Source organism: Heptranchias perlo, chromosome 1 (genome assembly GCF_035084215.1).
Source record: "Heptranchias perlo isolate sHepPer1 chromosome 1, sHepPer1.hap1, whole genome shotgun sequence".
Classification (NCBI taxonomy): domain Eukaryota; kingdom Metazoa; phylum Chordata; class Chondrichthyes; order Hexanchiformes; family Hexanchidae; genus Heptranchias; species Heptranchias perlo.
The window spans coordinates 5603114-5622087 of record NC_090325.1 but is presented as its reverse complement, the minus strand read 5'-3'; the positions used below and the strand labels follow the sequence as shown (position 1 = coordinate 5622087).

General features: G+C 47.0%; 1 protein-coding gene across 5 annotated transcripts in view; it reads right to left on the bottom strand.

Moving 5' to 3' along the window:
• The window catches only part of dysf (dysferlin, limb girdle muscular dystrophy 2B (autosomal recessive)), a 302843-nt gene that overhangs the window by 158773 nt on the left and 125096 nt on the right, over positions 1 to 18974 (bottom strand). For all 5 annotated transcript variants that reach the window (XM_067979452.1, XM_067979536.1, XM_067979392.1 and 2 more), the window contains exons 19-25: positions 17666 to 17843; positions 15800 to 15924; positions 14524 to 14630; positions 8641 to 8836; positions 6793 to 6948; positions 2611 to 2742; positions 832 to 998 (exon numbers count right to left, since the gene is read on the bottom strand). In XM_067979452.1, the coding sequence (XP_067835553.1) occupies positions 832 to 998; positions 2611 to 2742; positions 6793 to 6948; positions 8641 to 8836; positions 14524 to 14630; positions 15800 to 15924; positions 17666 to 17843 (1061 nt within the window). The remainder of the gene's footprint in view (positions 1 to 831; positions 999 to 2610; positions 2743 to 6792; positions 6949 to 8640; positions 8837 to 14523; positions 14631 to 15799; positions 15925 to 17665; positions 17844 to 18974) is intronic.

Here is an 18974-nt window from a genome sequence, read left to right as displayed (position 1 = left end):
GAGGGATATGGGCCAAGTGCAGGCAACTGGGACTAGCTTGGTGGTATAAACTGGGCGACATGGACATGTTGGGCCGAAGGGCCTGTTTCCATGTTGTAAACTTCTATGATTCTATGATTCTAGTCATCCCTCCTTGGGATGGAGTTTGCTCTTGAATTTGCATTTATAAAGCATCGTTTCACGAACCCCAGGGCCTCTCAAAGTGCTTGGCAGCCAATGAAGTCACTGTTGTAATGTAGAAAACATGACTGCCCAAATTGTGCACAGCAAGATCCCACAAACAGCACCGCGATAATGACCAGATAATCTGTTTCAAGTGTTGGTCGAGGGATAAATATCGGCCCAGGACTCCGGGGAGCGCTCCCCTGCTTTCCTTCGAATAGTGCGGTGGGATCGTTTACATCCATCTGAGAGGGCGGACGGGACCTCGGTTTAACGTCTCATCCATAAGGCGGCACCGCTGACAGTGCAGCACTCCCTCAGTACCGCCGCGCTGGGGTTGTCGGCCTAGATTATGTGCTTTAGGTGTCTGGTGGGAGATTGTGAACCCACAACCTTCTGACTAAGAGGAGAGACTGCTACCCACTGAGCCACGGCTGATAGCTGGGGTTGGGTTTCCAGGTGTCTCAGATGCCTGAAAGGATGTGTGGGAGGAACGAGCTTTGTGGATCTTACTTCTGATCAAGTCTCGAGTGATTCACTGGGGGTCACCACACAGAGTTTGGGGCCGTTTTGTCTCTCCAGTTAGCTGAAAGGGGAAATTACACAAACTCCCCCCGCCCCCTCCCCCGCTTCATGCCACATTCTCAAACCCCTCCCCAACATACTCACGTTTTCTCTGGACTAATGAACCAGTCTCCGGCCCAGGCCCAGCCAAGGGAAGGTCGAAAGGACTCTTTAGGGAGCTTGATCTTTCCAGTAACATCTGTGTACTTGGCGTAGGTGAGACCTGTCGTCCCCCAGTTCCCTACGAGAGCCAGCTTGGTCTGATTTTCATACTGCAAAATAAACATGGCTCCATTAATCCGCTACCCTTCAGGAATTCTATAACCCAAAATACCTGAACAGAAGGACATCCACTAGCACCGAGGAAATGGTTGAAAGATCACAATATAAACTCATTAATACAAACGTAGAGGGACCAGGGTCGTGTGTGAATATTAACTATCCCGGGTCACTCTGGAACACAATATTTACTATCCCAGGTCACTCTAGAACACCATATTTAACCATCCCAGGTCACTCTAGAATGCAATATTTACCATCCCAGGTCACTCTAGAATGCTGCACTTACTATCACAGGTAACTCTAGAACACAATATTTACCATCCCAGGTGACTCTAGAACACAATATTTAACCATCCCAGATCACTCTAGAACACAATATTTACCATCCCAGGTCACTCTAGAACACAATATTTAATATCCCAGGTCACTCCAGAACACAATATTTACTATCCCAGGTCACTCTAGAATGCAATATTTACTATCCTGGGTCACTCTGGAACACAGCACTTACTATCCTAGGTCACTATAGAACACAATATTTACTATCCCAGGTCACTTTAGAACACAATATTTACTATCCCAGGTCACTTTAGAACACAATATTTACTATCCTGGGTCACTCCAGAACACAATATTTACTATCGTAGGTCACTATAGAACACAATATTTACTATCCTGGGTCATTCTAGAACACAGCACTTACTACCCCAGGTCACTCTAGAACACAGCATTTACTATCGTAGGTCACTATAGAACACAATATTTACTATCCCAGGTCACTTTAGAACACAATATTTACTATCCTGGGTCACTCCAGAACACAATATTTACTATCGTAGGTCACTATAGAACACAATATTTACTATCCTGGGTCATTCTAGAACACAGCACTTACTACCCCAGGTCACTCTAGAACACAGCATTTACTATCGTAGGTCACTATAGAACACAATATTTACTATCCCAGGTCACTATAGAACGCAATATTTACTATCCTGGGTCACTCTAGAACACAACACTTACTACCCCAGGTCACTCTAGAACACAGCACTTACTATCCTAGGTCACTCTAGAACACAACACTTACCACCCCAGGTCACTCTAGAACACAGCACTTACTATCCTAGGTCACTCTAGAACACAGCACTTACTACCCCAGGTCACTCTAGAACACAGCACTTACTATCCTATGTCACTCTAGAACACAATATTTACTACCCCAGGTCACTCTAGAACACAGCACTTACTATCCTAGGTCACTATAGAACACAATATTTACTACCACAGGTCACTCTAGAACACAGCACTTACTATCCTAGGTCACTATAGAACACAATATTTACTATCCCGGGTCACTCTAGAACACAATATTTACTACCACAGGTCACTCTAGAACACAGCACTTACTATCCTAGGTCACTATAGAACACAATATTTACTACCCCAGGTCACTCTGGAACACAGCACTTACTATCCCAGGTCACTCTAGAACACAATATTTACTATCCCAGGTCACTCTGGAACGCATCATTCACTAACTGAGGACACTGCAGAGTGCGGTATTTACTAACATAGGTCTCTCTAGACGTCAATGGGACTCACAGTTTCTGCGAAGACCGACAGTTTGCCCTCGGTGAACTGGTTAAATTCCTGGTTATCCGCAGCCATTCCAAACCAGATCCGCACTCGTACCTGGGCTGGGATCTTACCGACCTTCGAGCTGTTCCGTGGGTGCTGGAGAAGAAGCGAGCAGGGGCAATGGGTTTCAAAGCACAACTGGTAAAAAAGTAGAAAGCCAGAAAAGGCCCTTGCCCAGAAAACCTGCTCCTCCTAATAGACGCTGTACAACCTGCTCTGTTTATAGGCTCTCCCACTTCACTGAATCTCCTCAGGGAGGTGACTAAGCAGAGGGAATATTAAATGACATGAGGGAGTCTCAGTCAAATGTCTCCCTGCCCTGAATGTAATGGGGCAAAACCTCTTGCATATCAATCTAACCCTTTTGAAAAGAAAGAACATAACTTGCATTTATATAGCTCCTTTCACAACCTCGGGACGTCCCAAAGCGATTTACAGCCAGTGAAGTGCTTTTGAAGTGCAGTCACTGTTGTAATGTAGGAAACGCGGCAACCAATCTGCGCACAGCAAGATCCCACAAACAGCAATGAGGTAATGATCAGATAATATGTTATAGCGATGTTGGTTGAGGGATAAATATTGACCAGGACACCGGGGAGAACTCCCCTGTACTTCTTCGAATTGTGCCACGGGAAAATCTTACGCCTACCCGAGAGGGCAGACCGGGTCTCGGTTTAACGTCTCATCTGAAAGACGGCACCTCCGACAGTGCAGCACTCCCTCAGTACTGCACTGGAGTTTCAGCCTAGATTACGTGCTCAAGTTCTCTGGAGTGGGACTTGAAACCCACGACCTTCTGACTCAGGGCCGAGAATGCTACCCACCGAGCCTCTATAGTTTACATTCGTCAAACTTCGCCTCTTGCATTGCACAGGTGAGAGTTTATTGACACCGCAGCAGTTCAAACATTGGTATGTCCAGGTGTAACCTATCCTTTAATCCTAAATCCTATTTGTTTTTTCCATCGTCCCATATAATTCTAAGCCGCACAATCCAGGAAGGTCCTCAGGTTTTATCTTGAGTCTGTAATTCAGTCCGAGATCTCTGCGTTCCTCCAATTCTGGCCTCTTGCACATCCGCGATTTTAATCGCTCCACCATTGGCGGCGGTACCTTCAGCTGCCGAGGCCCTAAGCTCTGGAATTCCCTCCCTAAACCTCTGGAATTCCCTCCCTAAACCTCTGGAATTCCCTCCCTAAACCTCTCCACCTTGCCGCCTCTCTCCACTCCTTTAAAACGCTCCTTAAAACCTTTTGGTCACCTGTCCTAATATCTCACGTGGCTCGGTGTCAAATTTTGTTTGATAATCGCTCCTGCGAAGGGTTTTGGGATGTTTTACTACGCTAAAGGCGCTATATAAATGCAAGTAGTAGTAGTAGTAGTAGTAGTAGTTGTTGTTGTTGTTGTTGTTGTGATGGGTTAGCTGATCTCAACCTGACTAGACTATAGTTGGTCCCAGTGGCCCTAAATTGGGGTTCAGAAAAGCCAGCCACACTTTCTGTTTCTGATCACTACCCAGCAATGGACCCCCCCCCCGCCCTCCCCTCTTGCTGGACATGTTTATTAAATTTTAGAATGAGTTTATTGGAATTACTAGAATGGTTCCAGGAATGGGGGATTTTAGTTACGTGGATAGACATGTAGAAGCTGGGGTTGTTCTCCTTAGAGCAAAAAAGGTTAAAAGGAGATTTGATAGGGGTGTTCAAAATCATGAAAGTTTAGATAAAGTAAATAAAGAGAAACTGTTCCCATTGGCGGAAGGGTCGAGAACCAGAGGACACAGATTTAAGGTGATTGGCAAAAGAACCAAAGGCGACATGAGGAAAAACTTTTTCACGCAGCGAGTTGTGATGATCTGGAATGCGCTGCCCGAGGGGGTGGTGGTAGATTCAATCGTGGCTTTTAAAAAGGAATTGGGTAAGTATTTGAAGGGAAAAAGTTTGCTGGGCCACGGGGAAAGAGCGGAGGAATGGGACTAACTGGATTGCTCGTACAAAGGGCCAGCACAGGCTCAATGGGCCAAATGGCCTTCTTCTGTGCTGTAACAATTCTATGATTCTATGTGAGAACGTTGTTATAAACTGGATAGCCAGGTGGTGAAGGATAGAACACTAGAGCCTGGTCTTCAGTTGCTTCCAAGCCTTTATTCAGAGAGATCCACATTACACACACCACACCCGAGATAAGCTCTCATATAAATGGATACAAGAGAGTTCCCAACTGACACACACCACCTGAGTACAATTAATACTGATTGATATAAATCACATGATACAATTAACAGATGTCAGGTGAGGAAAAAAACGATTGGGCTTGCCTGTGATGGCCCTTCGACAGCACCTCCCAAACCCGTGACCTCTACCACCTAGAAGGACAAGGGCAGCAGGCACATGGGAACAACACCACCTGCACGTCCCCCTCCAAGTCACACACCATCCCGACTTGGAAATATATCGCCGTTCCTTCATCATCGTTGGGTCAAAATCCTGGAACTCCCTTCCTAACAGCACTGTGGGAGAACCTTCACCACACGGAATGCAGCGGTTCAAGAAGGCGGCTCACCACCACCTTCTCAAGGGGCAACTAGGGATGGGCAATAAAGGCCAGACTTGCCAGCGACGCCCACGTAAAAAGAAGATAGATTTGAATTTATATGGGCACCTATCACGACCTCAGATCATCCCAAAGCACTTCACAACCAATGTAAAAGTACTTTTGATGTGTAGTCACAGTTGCAGTTTAGGAAACATGGCAGCCAATTTGTGCACAGCAAGATCCCACAAACAGCAATGTGATAATGACCAGATAATCTGTTTTGAGTGATGTTCATTGAGGGATAAATATTGTCCAGGACACCGGTAAGTAACTAAAAAGGATATACTGGCCTTGGAAGGAGTGCAATGCAGATTCACCAGAATGTTACCAGGGCTCCAAGGGCTAGATAATGAGGAGAGATTACATAAACTAGACTTGTATTCCCTGGAATATGGAAGGTTAAAGGGTGATTTGTTTGAGGTTTTCAGGATTTTGGAAGGATTGATAGAGAGAAACTTTTTCCACTGGTGGGTGAGTCTAGGACAAGGAGACAAAACCTTAAAATCAGAGCCGGGCCATTCAGGAGAGAAGTTAGGAAACACATCTTCACACAAAGGGTGGTAGACGTGTGGAACTCTTTCCCACAAAAAGCAGTAGACACTAGCTCAAATAATGATTTTAAATCTGAGATCGATAGATTTTTGCTAGCCGAGGGTATTATGGGATATGGAGCTAGGATACAGATCAGCCACAATCTCATTAAATGGCGGAACATAGGAACAGGAGTAGGCCATTCAGCCCCTCGTGCCTGCTCCGCCATTTGATAAGATCATGGCTGATCTGTGATCTAGCTCCATATACCTGCCTTTGGCCCATATCCCTTAATACCTTTGGTTGCCAAAAAGCTATCTATCTCAGATTTAAAATTAGCAATTGAGCTAGTATCAATTGCCGTTTGCGGAAGAGAGTTCCAAACTTCTACCACCCTTTGTGTGTAGAAATGTTTTCTAATCTCACTCCTGAAAGGTCTGGCTCTAATTTTTAGACTGTGCCCCCTACTCCTAGAATCCCCAACCAGTGGAAATAGTTTCTCTCTATCCACCCTATCTGTTCCCCTTAATATCTCAGATCAGATCACCCCTTAACCTTCGAAACTCCAGAGAATACAACCCCAATTGGTGTAATCTCTCCTCGTAACTTAACCTTGAAGTCCGGGTATCATTCTAGGCTCGAGGGGCTGAATGGCCTATTCCTGTTCCTACATACTCCCCTGCTCTTCTTCGATACAGTGCCATGGGACCGTTTATGTGCACCTCAGAGGACAGACGGGGCCTCGGTTTAAAGCCTCATCCGAAAGGACGGCATCTCCAACAGTGCGGCACTCCCTCAGTACTGCACTGGGAGTGTCAGCCTGGATTATGTACTCAAGTCTCTGGAGTGCGGACTTGAACCCATGACCTTCTGACTCAGAAGCGAGAGAGATACCCACTGAGCCACATCCTGCCTACCGACTGATGTGCCCCTCGTAGCTAAACGAGAGATTGACTGGACTTCACTGTAAACGTCTGAAGCGCGCACACACACACACACAGAGTCCCGCCAAGCTCCTCACCTTGAAGAATATTGTCTGAAGTGTCCCACAGTTTTTACCAGAGCAGTTGGGAGCCCTCCTGGAGTAGAGAACCTCATGAGCAGGGATCCGGTGATAGGCCATCCGCCTGTCTCCTTGCAGCATCCAGATAATGATGTCAGGCAGGCTGTTCTGGGGCTGTGGGCGAAACACAGGTCTCCCGAGTCACTTTCATCAGGTCTTCCTCCTGAACCAATTCTCTAAACGGCGGGTCTGGGGGGGGGCGGGTGGGAGTGAATTTCCACCGAGGTTCTCCCGTACGTCCGTCCGTCGTAACTTCACCGTTTCTCCGGGAGGGAGTCTGCGCGGTTCTCCCGAGGATGTTACGGCAGGAGAGAGGGAACACCTCTGTGGCAACTCAACCCCCCCACCCCACACATCCCCCCAACAGCTTCAACTGTCCATCGTGCGAGTGCATTCAGGGGGTTGGGACATCTGGAATCCCTGGGCCTGGAGAGGGCGCAAGTCGTACGTTCGTCCGGTGAGCCGGATCCCGAACTCTGCCAGGATTCACCCCCAATTCAACCAGACCTTTAAATTCCAGATGGGGCGAAGGGGCCATGGGCTGGTCTCCCGCCTTCCCCCAAGTCAAGGGATCGTGTCATGGGAAGAATTTCTCAGTTTCTCCTAAAAATTCCCCTCATTCAGCCTAGACGGAAGCCACAACAATTCAGACTTGGAAAGATTCACTTTGAGGCCTTGCTGTACCTGCCCTGGGAGTGTTTGATGGGACAGTGTAGAGGGAGCTTTACTCTGTATCTAACCCGTGCTGTACCTGCCCTGGGAGTGTTTGATGGGACAGTGTAGAGGGAGCTTTACTCTGTATCTAACCCGTGCTGTACCTGCCCTGGGAGTGTTTGATGGGACAGTGTAGAGGGAGCTTTACTCTGTATCTAACCCGTGCTGTACCTGTCCTGGGAGTGTTTGATGGGACAGTGTAGAGGGAGCTCTACTCTGTATCTAACCCGTGCTGTACCTGCCCTGGGAGTGTTTGATGGGACAGTGTAGAGGGAGCTTTACTCTGTATCTAACCCGTGCTGTACCTGCCCTGGGAGTGTTTGATGGGACAGTGTAGAGGGAGCTTTACTCTGTATCTAACCCGTGCTGTACCTGCCCTGGGAGTGTTTGATGGGACAGTGTAGAGGGAGCTCTACTCTGTATCTAACCCGTGCTGTACCTGCCCTGGAAATGTTTGATGGGACAGTGTAGAGGGAGCTTTACTCTGTATCTAACCCGTGCTGTACCTGCCCTGGGAGTGTTTGATGGGACAGTGTAGAGGGAGCTTTACTCTGTATCTAACCCGTGCTGTACCTGCCCTGGGAGTGTTTGATGGGACAGTGTAGAGAGAGCTCTACTCTGTATCTAACCCGTGCTGTACCTGCCCTGGGAGTGTTTGATGGGACAGTGTAGAGGGAGCTTTACTCTGTATCTAACCCGTGCTGTACCTGCTCTGGGAGTGTTTGATGGGACAGTGTAGAGGGAGCTTTACTTTGTATCTAACCCGTGCTGTACCTGCCCTGGGAGTGTTTGATGGGACAGTGTAGAGGGAGCTTTACTCTGTATCTAACCCGTGCTGTACCTGCCCTGGGAGTGTTTGATGGGACAGGAAGTTTATCTGTCATCAAATTCACAAGACTGAGTTGAAAAGTGAGATTATCCCACCTTCCAGCACTGACATCCCTCACAGATCCGCCGTGATCTAATTGAGCGGCGGAACAGGCTCGAGGGGCTAAATGGCCTCCTCCTATTTCTATATTCTCACAACGACGAGTGCAAACATTTGTCAGAAGTAGAATCTCAGTAAAGACTATGAGAATGAAAAGGCATCACCTCCTCGGCCATGGACCTCAGCCGAACGAGCCAGTCCTCAGCCTGATCGAGGACAGTCTGTAGCTCCACCCCATCCTCGTGTTTGAGATTCTCCGCGGCCTGTGTGATCTGCTGTAGGTTAGTGATGCGGAACCTGTGGATGTGGCTGTCCAGGCAGGTAGCTGACGGAATCTCTGCGACATTGGGGAGAGGCTGGCTGTAAAAGGAACGGCAAGACTATGGTGGGTCCAACACATCACCGTCACTGAGCCTTCAAACGATTTTAACGTCAGATGTAATGGAAGGGTCCGAGTCGTCCATGGCAGTAATGTGTGTTGCAGATTTAGGGAAAATGGCTTTCTGTCTCAATCTAAGTGTTTGTGAAGTTTCACTTCTACTCAAAATACACAGAGTGCAATAACAAATTACAAGGGAGGGAAACATCATGCTTGAGAATTGTCCCATGGTGACTGGTCCTATTCCCTTCTCTGTCTTAACACAGGCTGAGTGCGAGACTTCTCCAGTTACATACTTGTACATGTGTTATTGTTCAATACACACAGGGGATGCTGTTCTCTACTGCTGTACAGTGTGATTGCCTTGGCAACGGGCAGTTGGAAAGACTATCTGTAATCACCAGGTATTGTTCTGTGATTTATAAATGCGAAGGGTTCGAGGATTTCATTTCCACAACATTCACCTGAGGAAGGAGGAAGCCTCCGAAAGATTGTGAATTTCAAATAAAATTGCTGGACTATAACTTGGTGTTGTAAAATTGTTTACAATTGTCAACCCCAGTCCATCACCGGCATCTCCACATCATGGCTGTACAGTGGGTGTGTTATTCCCTATAATATACATCGGTGTGTTGTGTTATTCCCTATACCATACATCGGGTGTGTTGTGTTATTTCCTGCAATATACACTGGGCGTGTTATTCCCTGCAATATACACTGGGCGTGTTGTGTTATTCCCTGCAATATACACTGGGCGTGTTGTGTTATTCCCTGCAATATACACTGGGCGTGTTGTGTTATTCCCTGCAATATACACTGGGCGTGTTGTGTTATTCCCTGCAATGTACACTGGGCGTGTTGTGTTATTCCCTGCAATATACACTGGGCCTGTTATTCCCTGCAATATACACTGGGCCTGTTATTCCCTGCAATATACACTGGGCGTGTTATTCCCTGCAATACACACTGGGCGTGTTATTCCCTACAATACACACTGGGCGTGTTATTCCCTACAATACACACTGGGCGTGTTATTCCCTACAATACACACTGGGCGTGTTATTCCCTACAATACACACTGGGCGTGTTATTCTCTAATATACACTGGGCGTGTTATTCTCTAATATACACTGGGCGTGTTATTCTCTAATATACACTGGGTGTGTCATTCCCTACAATATACACTGGGTGTGTCATTCCCTACAATATACACTGGGTGTGTCATTCCCTACAATATACACTGGGTGTGTCATTCCCTACAATATACACTGGGTGTGTCATTCCCTACAATATACACTGGGTGTGTTATTCCCTACAATATACACTGGGTGTGTCATTCCCTACAATATACACTGGGTGTGTCATTCCCTACAATATACACTGGGTGTGTCATTCCCTACAATATACACTGGGTGTGTCATTCCCTACAATATACACTGGGTGTGTCATTCCCTACAATATACACTGGGTGTGTCATTCCCTACAATATACACTGGGTGTGTCATTCCCTACAATATACACTGGGTGTGTCATTCCCTACAATATACACTGGGTGTGTCATTCCCTACAATATACACTGGGTGTGTCATTCCCTACAATATACACTGGGTGTGTCATTCCCTACAATATACACTGGGTGTGTCATTCCCTACAATATACACTGGGTGTGTCATTCCCTACAATATACACTGGGTGTGTTATTCCCTACAATATACACTGGGTGTGTTATTCCCTACAATATACACTGGGCGTGTTATTCTCTAATATACACTGGGTGTGTTATTCCCTACAATATACACTGGGTGTGTCATTCCCTACAATATACACTGGGTGTGTCATTCCCTACAATATACACTGGGTGTGTCATTCCCTACAATATACACTGGGTGTGTCATTCCCTACAATATACACTGGGTGTGTCATTCCCTACAATATACACTGGGTTTATTCTCTATAAAAACCAATTAGGGCTCAGACAGAAACAAAAATTAAAATAGCCTGAAGATTTCAAAACGGGGTGAGAGTGAAGTCCAGGTGTTAAAGGTAGTGAGAGGGTTAATATATATACTTCAGGTTCACAAAATAACATAAGAAATTACAATATAACTGATCAAAATACTGCAGAAGCGATAAAATCAAGGAATGTGATCAGATAAAACATGTGCAAAAACCATCAGGGCATAAGGGCAGGGCAGAGTCCATCGCCAAATTAAAAGTTCTATACACTAATGCACGAAGCATAAGAATTAAACAAGCAAATTAGAGGTGCAAATTCAGCTAAAAGAGTATGATGTAGTGATGAGTATCACGGAGACCTGGCTACAAGCTGGGCATAACTTGGGGATAGATATTCCAGGTTTTAAGGTCTTTAGAAAGGACAGGGTAATCGGAGATTGGAAAAGGAGGAGTAGCAATATTGAAAAGGGGACACGATTACAGCATTAGAAAGAGGGGGATATCAGTAAAGGTGGGCAGACAGCAGGAACACTACAGGTAGAATTGAGGATTAGAAAAGGATGCAAGGCTTTGGTGTGAGTTGTTTATAGACCTCCAGGTAGCAGTGATAAAGTAGCGGGATCCACACACACAGAGACCAGAGAAGCTTGTTGCTAAAACAGAGTAGTTATAATGGGAGACTTTAATTTTCACAGAGACTGGGGGAAGCAGAACAGCTCCAGTCCCGAAGGCAGTGAATTTCTTGATTGTATTCGGGACAGTTTCTGGAACAATACATTCTTGAATCATCAAGAGAACAGGTTTAATGATGAGCAATGAGTCTGCCTTCTCAAGGGCAATTAGGGATGGGAAATAAATGTTAGCATTGCCAGAGATGCCCACATCCCATGACATAAAAAAAAATGAGTCAATAATCTAACAGTAAGAGAGCACCGAGCTCACAGTGACCGTAATATGATTGAATTCAAAATTAGGTTTGAGAGGGTGAGTCACAAACCAAGGTTTTAAATTTCAGTAAGGCTGACTGTGGAGGGATGAGGCAGGAATTGACCACAATAGACTGGGCAGAACTACTAACTGATAAAACTATGGATAAACAGTGGGAGGTGTTCATAGAACTATTCTGTAGAATACAAGATCTCTACATACCCCTAAAGGGCAAGAGCTCTACTTGTGTAATTAATCAATCTTGGTCAACAAGGGAAGTGAGAGACAGTCTAAAACTAAAAGAAAGGCCTATACAAAGGCAGGAAACAGTAGAGATCCCGCGGACTGGGAGAGATATAAAGAACAACAAAGGGATACAAAGAAAGTGGTAAGAGCCGCAAAAAGGGAATACGAGAAAAAGATTGCAAAGGTTATCAAGGACAACACTAAAGGGTTTTACAAGTATATTAGGAGAAAGAGGGAGGCTGAGAGTAATGTCAGAGGCAGGTTATATCGTGATTGGAAATCAGGAAATGGCAGACTTGCTAAGTAGCTACTTTGTATTGGTCTTCACAGGAGAGGATGAGGATAAAATACCAGAGATACAAGGACAACTAGAAATAAATGAAGGGGAGGGACTAACTAGATTCAATATAAGTAAAAACATGGTGATGGAGAAACTAATGTTATTAAAGATAGACAAATCTCCAGGACCCAATGGTTTCCACCCCAGGGTTTTGAAATAAATAGGTGAGGAAATTGTAGATGCTTTAGTCATGATCTTCCAAAACTCTCTCGATTCAGGAATTGTCCCATTGGATTGGATAATTGCCAATGTCACTCCACTGTATAAGAAGGGTATGAGAGATAAATTAGTCTAACGTCAGTTGTGGGGAAGTTACTAGAATCTGTTATTAGGGACAGGATGACTGAGCATTTGGACAAATATGAGCTGATCAGAGAGAGCCAGCATGGATTTGTAAAGGGTCAGTCATGTCTAACGAACCCAATTGAATATTTTGAGGGGGTAACTAATGTGGTAGATAAGGGAGTATCTAAGGATATTATTTATATGGACTTTCAGAAGGCATTCGACAAGGTTCCACATAAGAGACTTAACAAAAATGAGAGCGCGTGGAATGAAGGCAATCTATTAGCTGGGATAGGGAATTGGTTCGGAAATAGGAGACAGAGAGTAGGGATAATGGGATAACGATAATGTACTCAAATTGGCAGGATGTGACTGGTGGTGTCCGCTAGGGATCTGAACTGGGGCCTCAGCTTTTCTCTATAATTATAAATGACTTGGATGAAGGAATGGAGAGCCGTATATCCAAGTTTGCTGACGATGCTAAGTTAGGAGGCACAGTAAATAGTGTAGACGGGAGCAGAAAGTTGCAAAGGGACATTGAGAGATTAAGGTGAGTGGGCAAAACTGGGGCAGATGGAGTTCAACATGAGGTCATCCACTTTGGACCTAAAAAAAATCAGTGCATTTTCTACATGGCGAGAAGCCAGGAACAGAGAGATTTAGCGGTCCAACTACAGAAATCACTAAAAGCTAGTGGACGGTACAAAAAATAATTTAAAAGGCTAATGGAATGTTGGCCTTTATCTCGAGAGCTGGAATACAAAGGGGTGGAAGTTATATTACAGCTGTACAGAGCACTGGTCAGACCCCATCTGGAGATACTGAGTTCAGTTCCGGGCACCGCACCTCAGGAAGGATAGATTGGCCTTGGAGGGGGTGCAGCACAGATTCACCAGAATGATACCGGGGCTTAAAGGGTTAAATTATGAGGACGGGTTGCACAGACTAGGCTTGTATTCTCTTGAATAACGAAGATTAAGGGATGATCTGATTGAGGTGTTTAAGATGATCAAAGTAGTCTCCCCCCTAAAGCTGTTGAGGCTGGGGGTCAATTGAACATTTCAAACCTGAGATCGATATGATTTTTGTGGACACGAATATTAAGGGTTATAGAATCAAGGGGGTTAGATGGAGTTAAAATACAGGTCAGCAATGATCTAATTGAATGGCTAAACAGGCTCAAGAGGAGAAATGGCCTACGCCTGCTCCTACGATGTACGCCGGGAGCCCGTCCCCGCGACGCACGCCGGGTGTCCGTCCCCGCGACGCACGCCGGGAGCCCGTCCCCGCGACGCACGCCGGGAGCCCGTCCCCGCGACGCACGCCGGGAGCCCGTCCCTAGGATGTTCACTGGTGTTATTCTCTATAATGTACACTGGGTGTGTTATTCTCTATAATGTACACTGGGTGTGTTATTCTCTATAATGTACACTGGATGTGTTATTCTCTATAATGTACACTGGGTGTTACTCCATAGAGTGTACACTGGATGTGTTATTCTCTATAATGTACACTGGATGTGTTATTCTCTATAATGTACACTGGGTGTTGCCCCATAGAGTGTACACCGGGTGTGTTATTCTCTATAATGTACACTGGGTGTTGCCCCATAGAGTGTACACTGGATGTGTTATTCTCTATAATGTACACTGGGTGTTACTCCATAGAGTGTACACTGGATGTGTTATTCTCTATAATGTACACTGGATGTGTTATTCTCTATAATGTACACTGGGTGTTGCCCCATAGAGTGTACACTGGATGTGTTATTCTCTATAATATGCACAGAGGCTGCTATTCTCTCTCAAACACTGGGCATTACTCTGTGCTGTGTACTGTGGGTGTGTTGTCCTCTATAATAACTGCACGTGTGACCCTGTGATCTACACAGTTCGCTCTGTTCTCCAGCACTACCTGCAGTCAGTGATGACAAAGTCGATCAGTTCAGCAATTCTCGCCATCACTTCACTCTCAGGACTTTTTGCCTTGATGGTGAGCTGGATCTGCTCGAGACAGAATTCCTACAAAGAACACGGGATCACAGTATTGCAAATTATAACACGGGATTACAGGCATGTGAAAAGCACAGGATCACAGGCATGTAAAATATAACACGATTACAGACATGTGAAATACACAGGATCACAAACATGTGAAATATACAGGATCACAGACATGTAAAAATTAACACAGGGTCACAGGCGTGAAAAATAACGGGGTCACAGACATGTAAAAACACGGGGTCAGAGACATGTAAAAATAACAGGTCACAGACATGTGAAAAATAACATGGGGTCAGACATGTGAAAAATAACATGGGGTCGCATGTATGTGAAAAATAACACGGGATTACAGCCACATAAAAAAACAATAACGTGGGATCACATGGGCTGGACATATCTGAGTCCTGGTCTAGTTTCCCTCTGTTCCAGGGTAGTCCTGTTGAAGCTGTCGGGGGAGAAACAGCAAAACAGGAGTGGCCTTTTTTGGTGCTAATGTCTTTCTATATTTCTGGTGGAGGGCAGCGGAAGAGCTGGGAAGTAGGTGTGGGAGCTGCACCGCAGGCTCGGGACCGGACCGGGGATCCTGCGAGGCTTAGCAAGGTGGGGGGGGGGGTCTTCAAGGCCAGTGCCGCCGTCGGCAGGAAAAGGGGCGGGGCCAGTGCCAGGGGGGCGGGGTCTCCCTACATTGGGAGCACGGCCTAGGACGGGGAGGTGGGCGGGTCTTCGGAGGCTGGTATGTCGAGAAGGAAGAGGACGAACGATCTCCTCAATGGTTAGGGACCTGGCCTGAATCTCCTGGAGATTTGGGGCACTGCTCATTTTTTTTTTAAATGAGTGTTTAATGTGACCCCCTTCTAAAGGTGAGCTGCTGGGGAAGTGTTTCCAGGAGGGAAGGAGGAGGAGGAGCGGGGGGGGGGGGGGGGTGGAAAATGGGACCCCTGACACCATTTCCCCTCGGCCGAGGCAATGAGCCCCCACCTTGAACCATTCCAGACAGGGAGGGGGGTGCTCCTGGATCGGCCAAAGGGGCGCGGGCGCCTGCTGTCTATGAAGTGACCTCCCACTGACCCCACAACCTCCAGCGGGGTCAACGGCAAAGGTCACTGGCAGCAACCCCCCCCCACTCTCTGGGAATTTCCAGGCCTCTATTTTCAATGCCGCTCCCTCAAGGCCCCTCCAGCACTCACCAGCCTGTCCACGGCGTTGAGCAGTAGGTTCAGAGCATCGATCCTGTGCCTGATATCCTCCCAGTACGAAGACAGCACCACGACTGGCTTGACGTTACCCCAGGGCAGGAAGTAATAGTGGCAGCCTGAGAAAGGTGGAGCAATGAGTCAGCGTCTCTCCCGGTGACATACGCCACTCCCCCCCGTTCCCCTCCACCCCTCCGGAAGCCCTCCGCGAATCTGAGTTTGAGGCGCCGTTTTAACGGAATTTAAATCACATCAGGACTGTCCAGCGAGTCACGGACTGACCCCTCACAATCGTCCACCTGGTCCTGTTCTGAGGCGTGTCGCGGTGAGGAGTGGTCAAGAGGGAGACCATCCTCAACTAGGGTCACCAACTCCGGCTGGACCTATTCCTGGACGTTTCATCACATGACCTCCCGCCCCCACGCTCCCGCCATTGGTCAACTGGCACGTCCGTCCTTGTGTGGCTCACCGCCTTCCCGGCCAATCGGAAAGTGAACAGGCTCTCCATTACCCGATTGGATGATTCTTGACTGTCAGCCTTGTTTCCCCATCTCCGATACTTTTATAACTAATACAAAATGTTCAAAGAAAATGAAGCACATCATACAATCGTTTTTTTAATGCTTCCTGTGATTTCCCCCCCCGAGTGTTACTGGCAGCAGTGTCAGGGAGATTGGACTTTAATACTTGGAGACTCCAGGGCAATCCAGGAGTTTTGGCAACTCAGCTCGTGCTCCAGCTCTGCGATGTCCAATTTGGTAGAGGAGTCCTAAAAGGTCCTGTTTTCGGACTGGAGGGAGGTGTACAGTGGTGTTCCCCAGGGGTCAGTGCTGGGACCACTGCTTTTCTTGATATATATTAATGACTTGGACTTGGGTGTACAGGGCACAATTTCCAAATTTATGGATGGCACAAAACTTGGAAGTGTAGTGAACAGTGAGGAGGATAGTGATAGACTTCAAGAGGATATAGACAGGCTGGTGGCATGGGCGGACACGTGGCAGATGAAATTTAATACAGAAAAATGCAAAGTGATACATTTCAGACAGAGTAGATAGAGAGAAACTGTTCCCATTGGCGGAAGGGTCAAGCACCAGAGGACATAGATTTAAGGTGATTGGCAAAAGAACCAAAGGTGACATGAGGAAAAACTTTTTTACACAGCGAGTGGTTAGGATCTGGAATGCACTGCCCGAGGGGGTGGTGGAGGCAGATTCAATCATGGCCTTCAAAAGGGAACTGGATAAGTACTTGAAAGGAAAAAATTTTCAGGGCTATGGGGATAGGGCGGGGGAATGGAACTAGCTGGAGTGCTCTTGTATAGAGCCGGCGTGGATTCGATGGGCCAAATGGCCTCCTTCCGTGCTGTAACCTTTCTATAATTCGATGATTCTATGAAAACAGGCCTTTCATTTACATGTGCAGGGGCCTGTACGCTTGAAAAACGACCCGACCCACTATCGGTTGGACATCTTTCAGATATCCTTTGGGCGCAGGACATTTGTTCCCGAAATTTGCCCCGTTTCACACCCATAAATGTCTACCCCAATTGAGCTGGGCCTGCATTTACTGCGCAAATTGGCTGCCACGTTTCCCACACTGCAACACTTCAAAAGTACCTCATTGGCTGAAAAGCGCTTTTGGAAGTCACGAGGCCGTGAAAGGCGCCAAATAAATGCAAGTGCTTTCTCTCTCTTTCTCTCTCTCTCGCTTCCGTTCCCTCTCCCTCCCTTTTCCCGCGCCCTGTCTCCCCCACCTCTATCGCACCCTGACACGCACTCCAACTCCGAGCCCATCTTTCAAACGACAAATTGCCGCCCATTTGCATGTTTATGAATGGAGCGAAGCCGCCTGGCTTACCGTCGAACACGGCCCGGCTGTACTGCGTGGTGGAGGCCAGCGGCAGGCAGGTGGCGTCAAACTTGTTGCCGTAGTTGCCGATGCTGACTTCGAACTGGATGGCGTCGCCCACCTCCTGGAGCATGGAGGCCGAGTAGAAGACGGCGCAGAGGTGAAACTTACGCCGGCGGAGATGCTTCTGTGGAGAGAGGAACGAGAAGGTTGGGTTACGAGGGGGGGCCGGGGGGGGGGGTGGACGGAGCCTCTGGTGGTATCTCGCACCGGAGGGAGATTGAGGCGACAGCGGAGACGTGGCCAGAGAACGTCACAAAGGATTACATAGAATTTACAGAACAGAAACAGGCCATGCCAGTGTGCACCATCCACAGGATGCGCTGCAGCAACTCGCCAAGGCTTCTTCGACAGCACCTCCCAAACCCGCGACCTCTACCACCCAGAAGGACAAGGGCAGCAGGCGCATGGGAACAACACCACCTGCACGTTCCCCTCCAAGTCACACACCATCCCGACTTATCATAGAATCGTAGAAAATAGGAGCAAGAGTAGGCCATTCGGCCCTTCGGGCCTGCTCCACCATTCAAAATGATCATGGCTGATCGTCTAAATCAGTATCCTGTTCCCGCTTTTTCCCCATATCCCTTGATCCCTTTAGCATTAAGAAAATGCTAAACTTGGAAATAGATCACCGTTCCTTCATCATCGCTGGGTCAAAATCCTGGAACAAGAAGGCCAACGGAATGTTGGCTTTTATCGCTAGGGGGATAGAATATAAAAACAGGGAGGTATTGCTGCAGTTATATAAGGTATTGGTGAGACCGCACCTGGAATACTGCATACAGTTTTGGTCTCCATACTTAAGAAAAGACATACTTGCTCTCGAGGCAGTGCAAAGAAGGTTCACTCGGTTAATCCCGGGGATGAGGGGGTGGACATATGAGGAGAGGTTGAGCAGATTGGGACTCCACTCATTGGAGTTCAGAAGAATGAGAGGCGATCTTATTGAAACATATAAGATTGTGAAGGGGCTTGATCAGGTGGATGCGGTAAGGATGTTCCCAAGGATGGGTGAAACTAGAACTAGGGGGCATAATCTTAGAATAAGGGGCTGCTCTTTCAAAACTGAGATGAGGAGAAACTTCTTCACTCAGAGGGTCGTAGGTCTGTGGAATTTGCTGCCCCAGGAAGCTGTGGAAGCTACATCATTAAATAAATTTAAAACAGAAATAGACAGTTTCCTAGAAGTAAAGGGAATTAGGGGTTACGGGGAGCGGGCAGGAAATTGGACATGAATTTAGATTTGAGGTTAGGA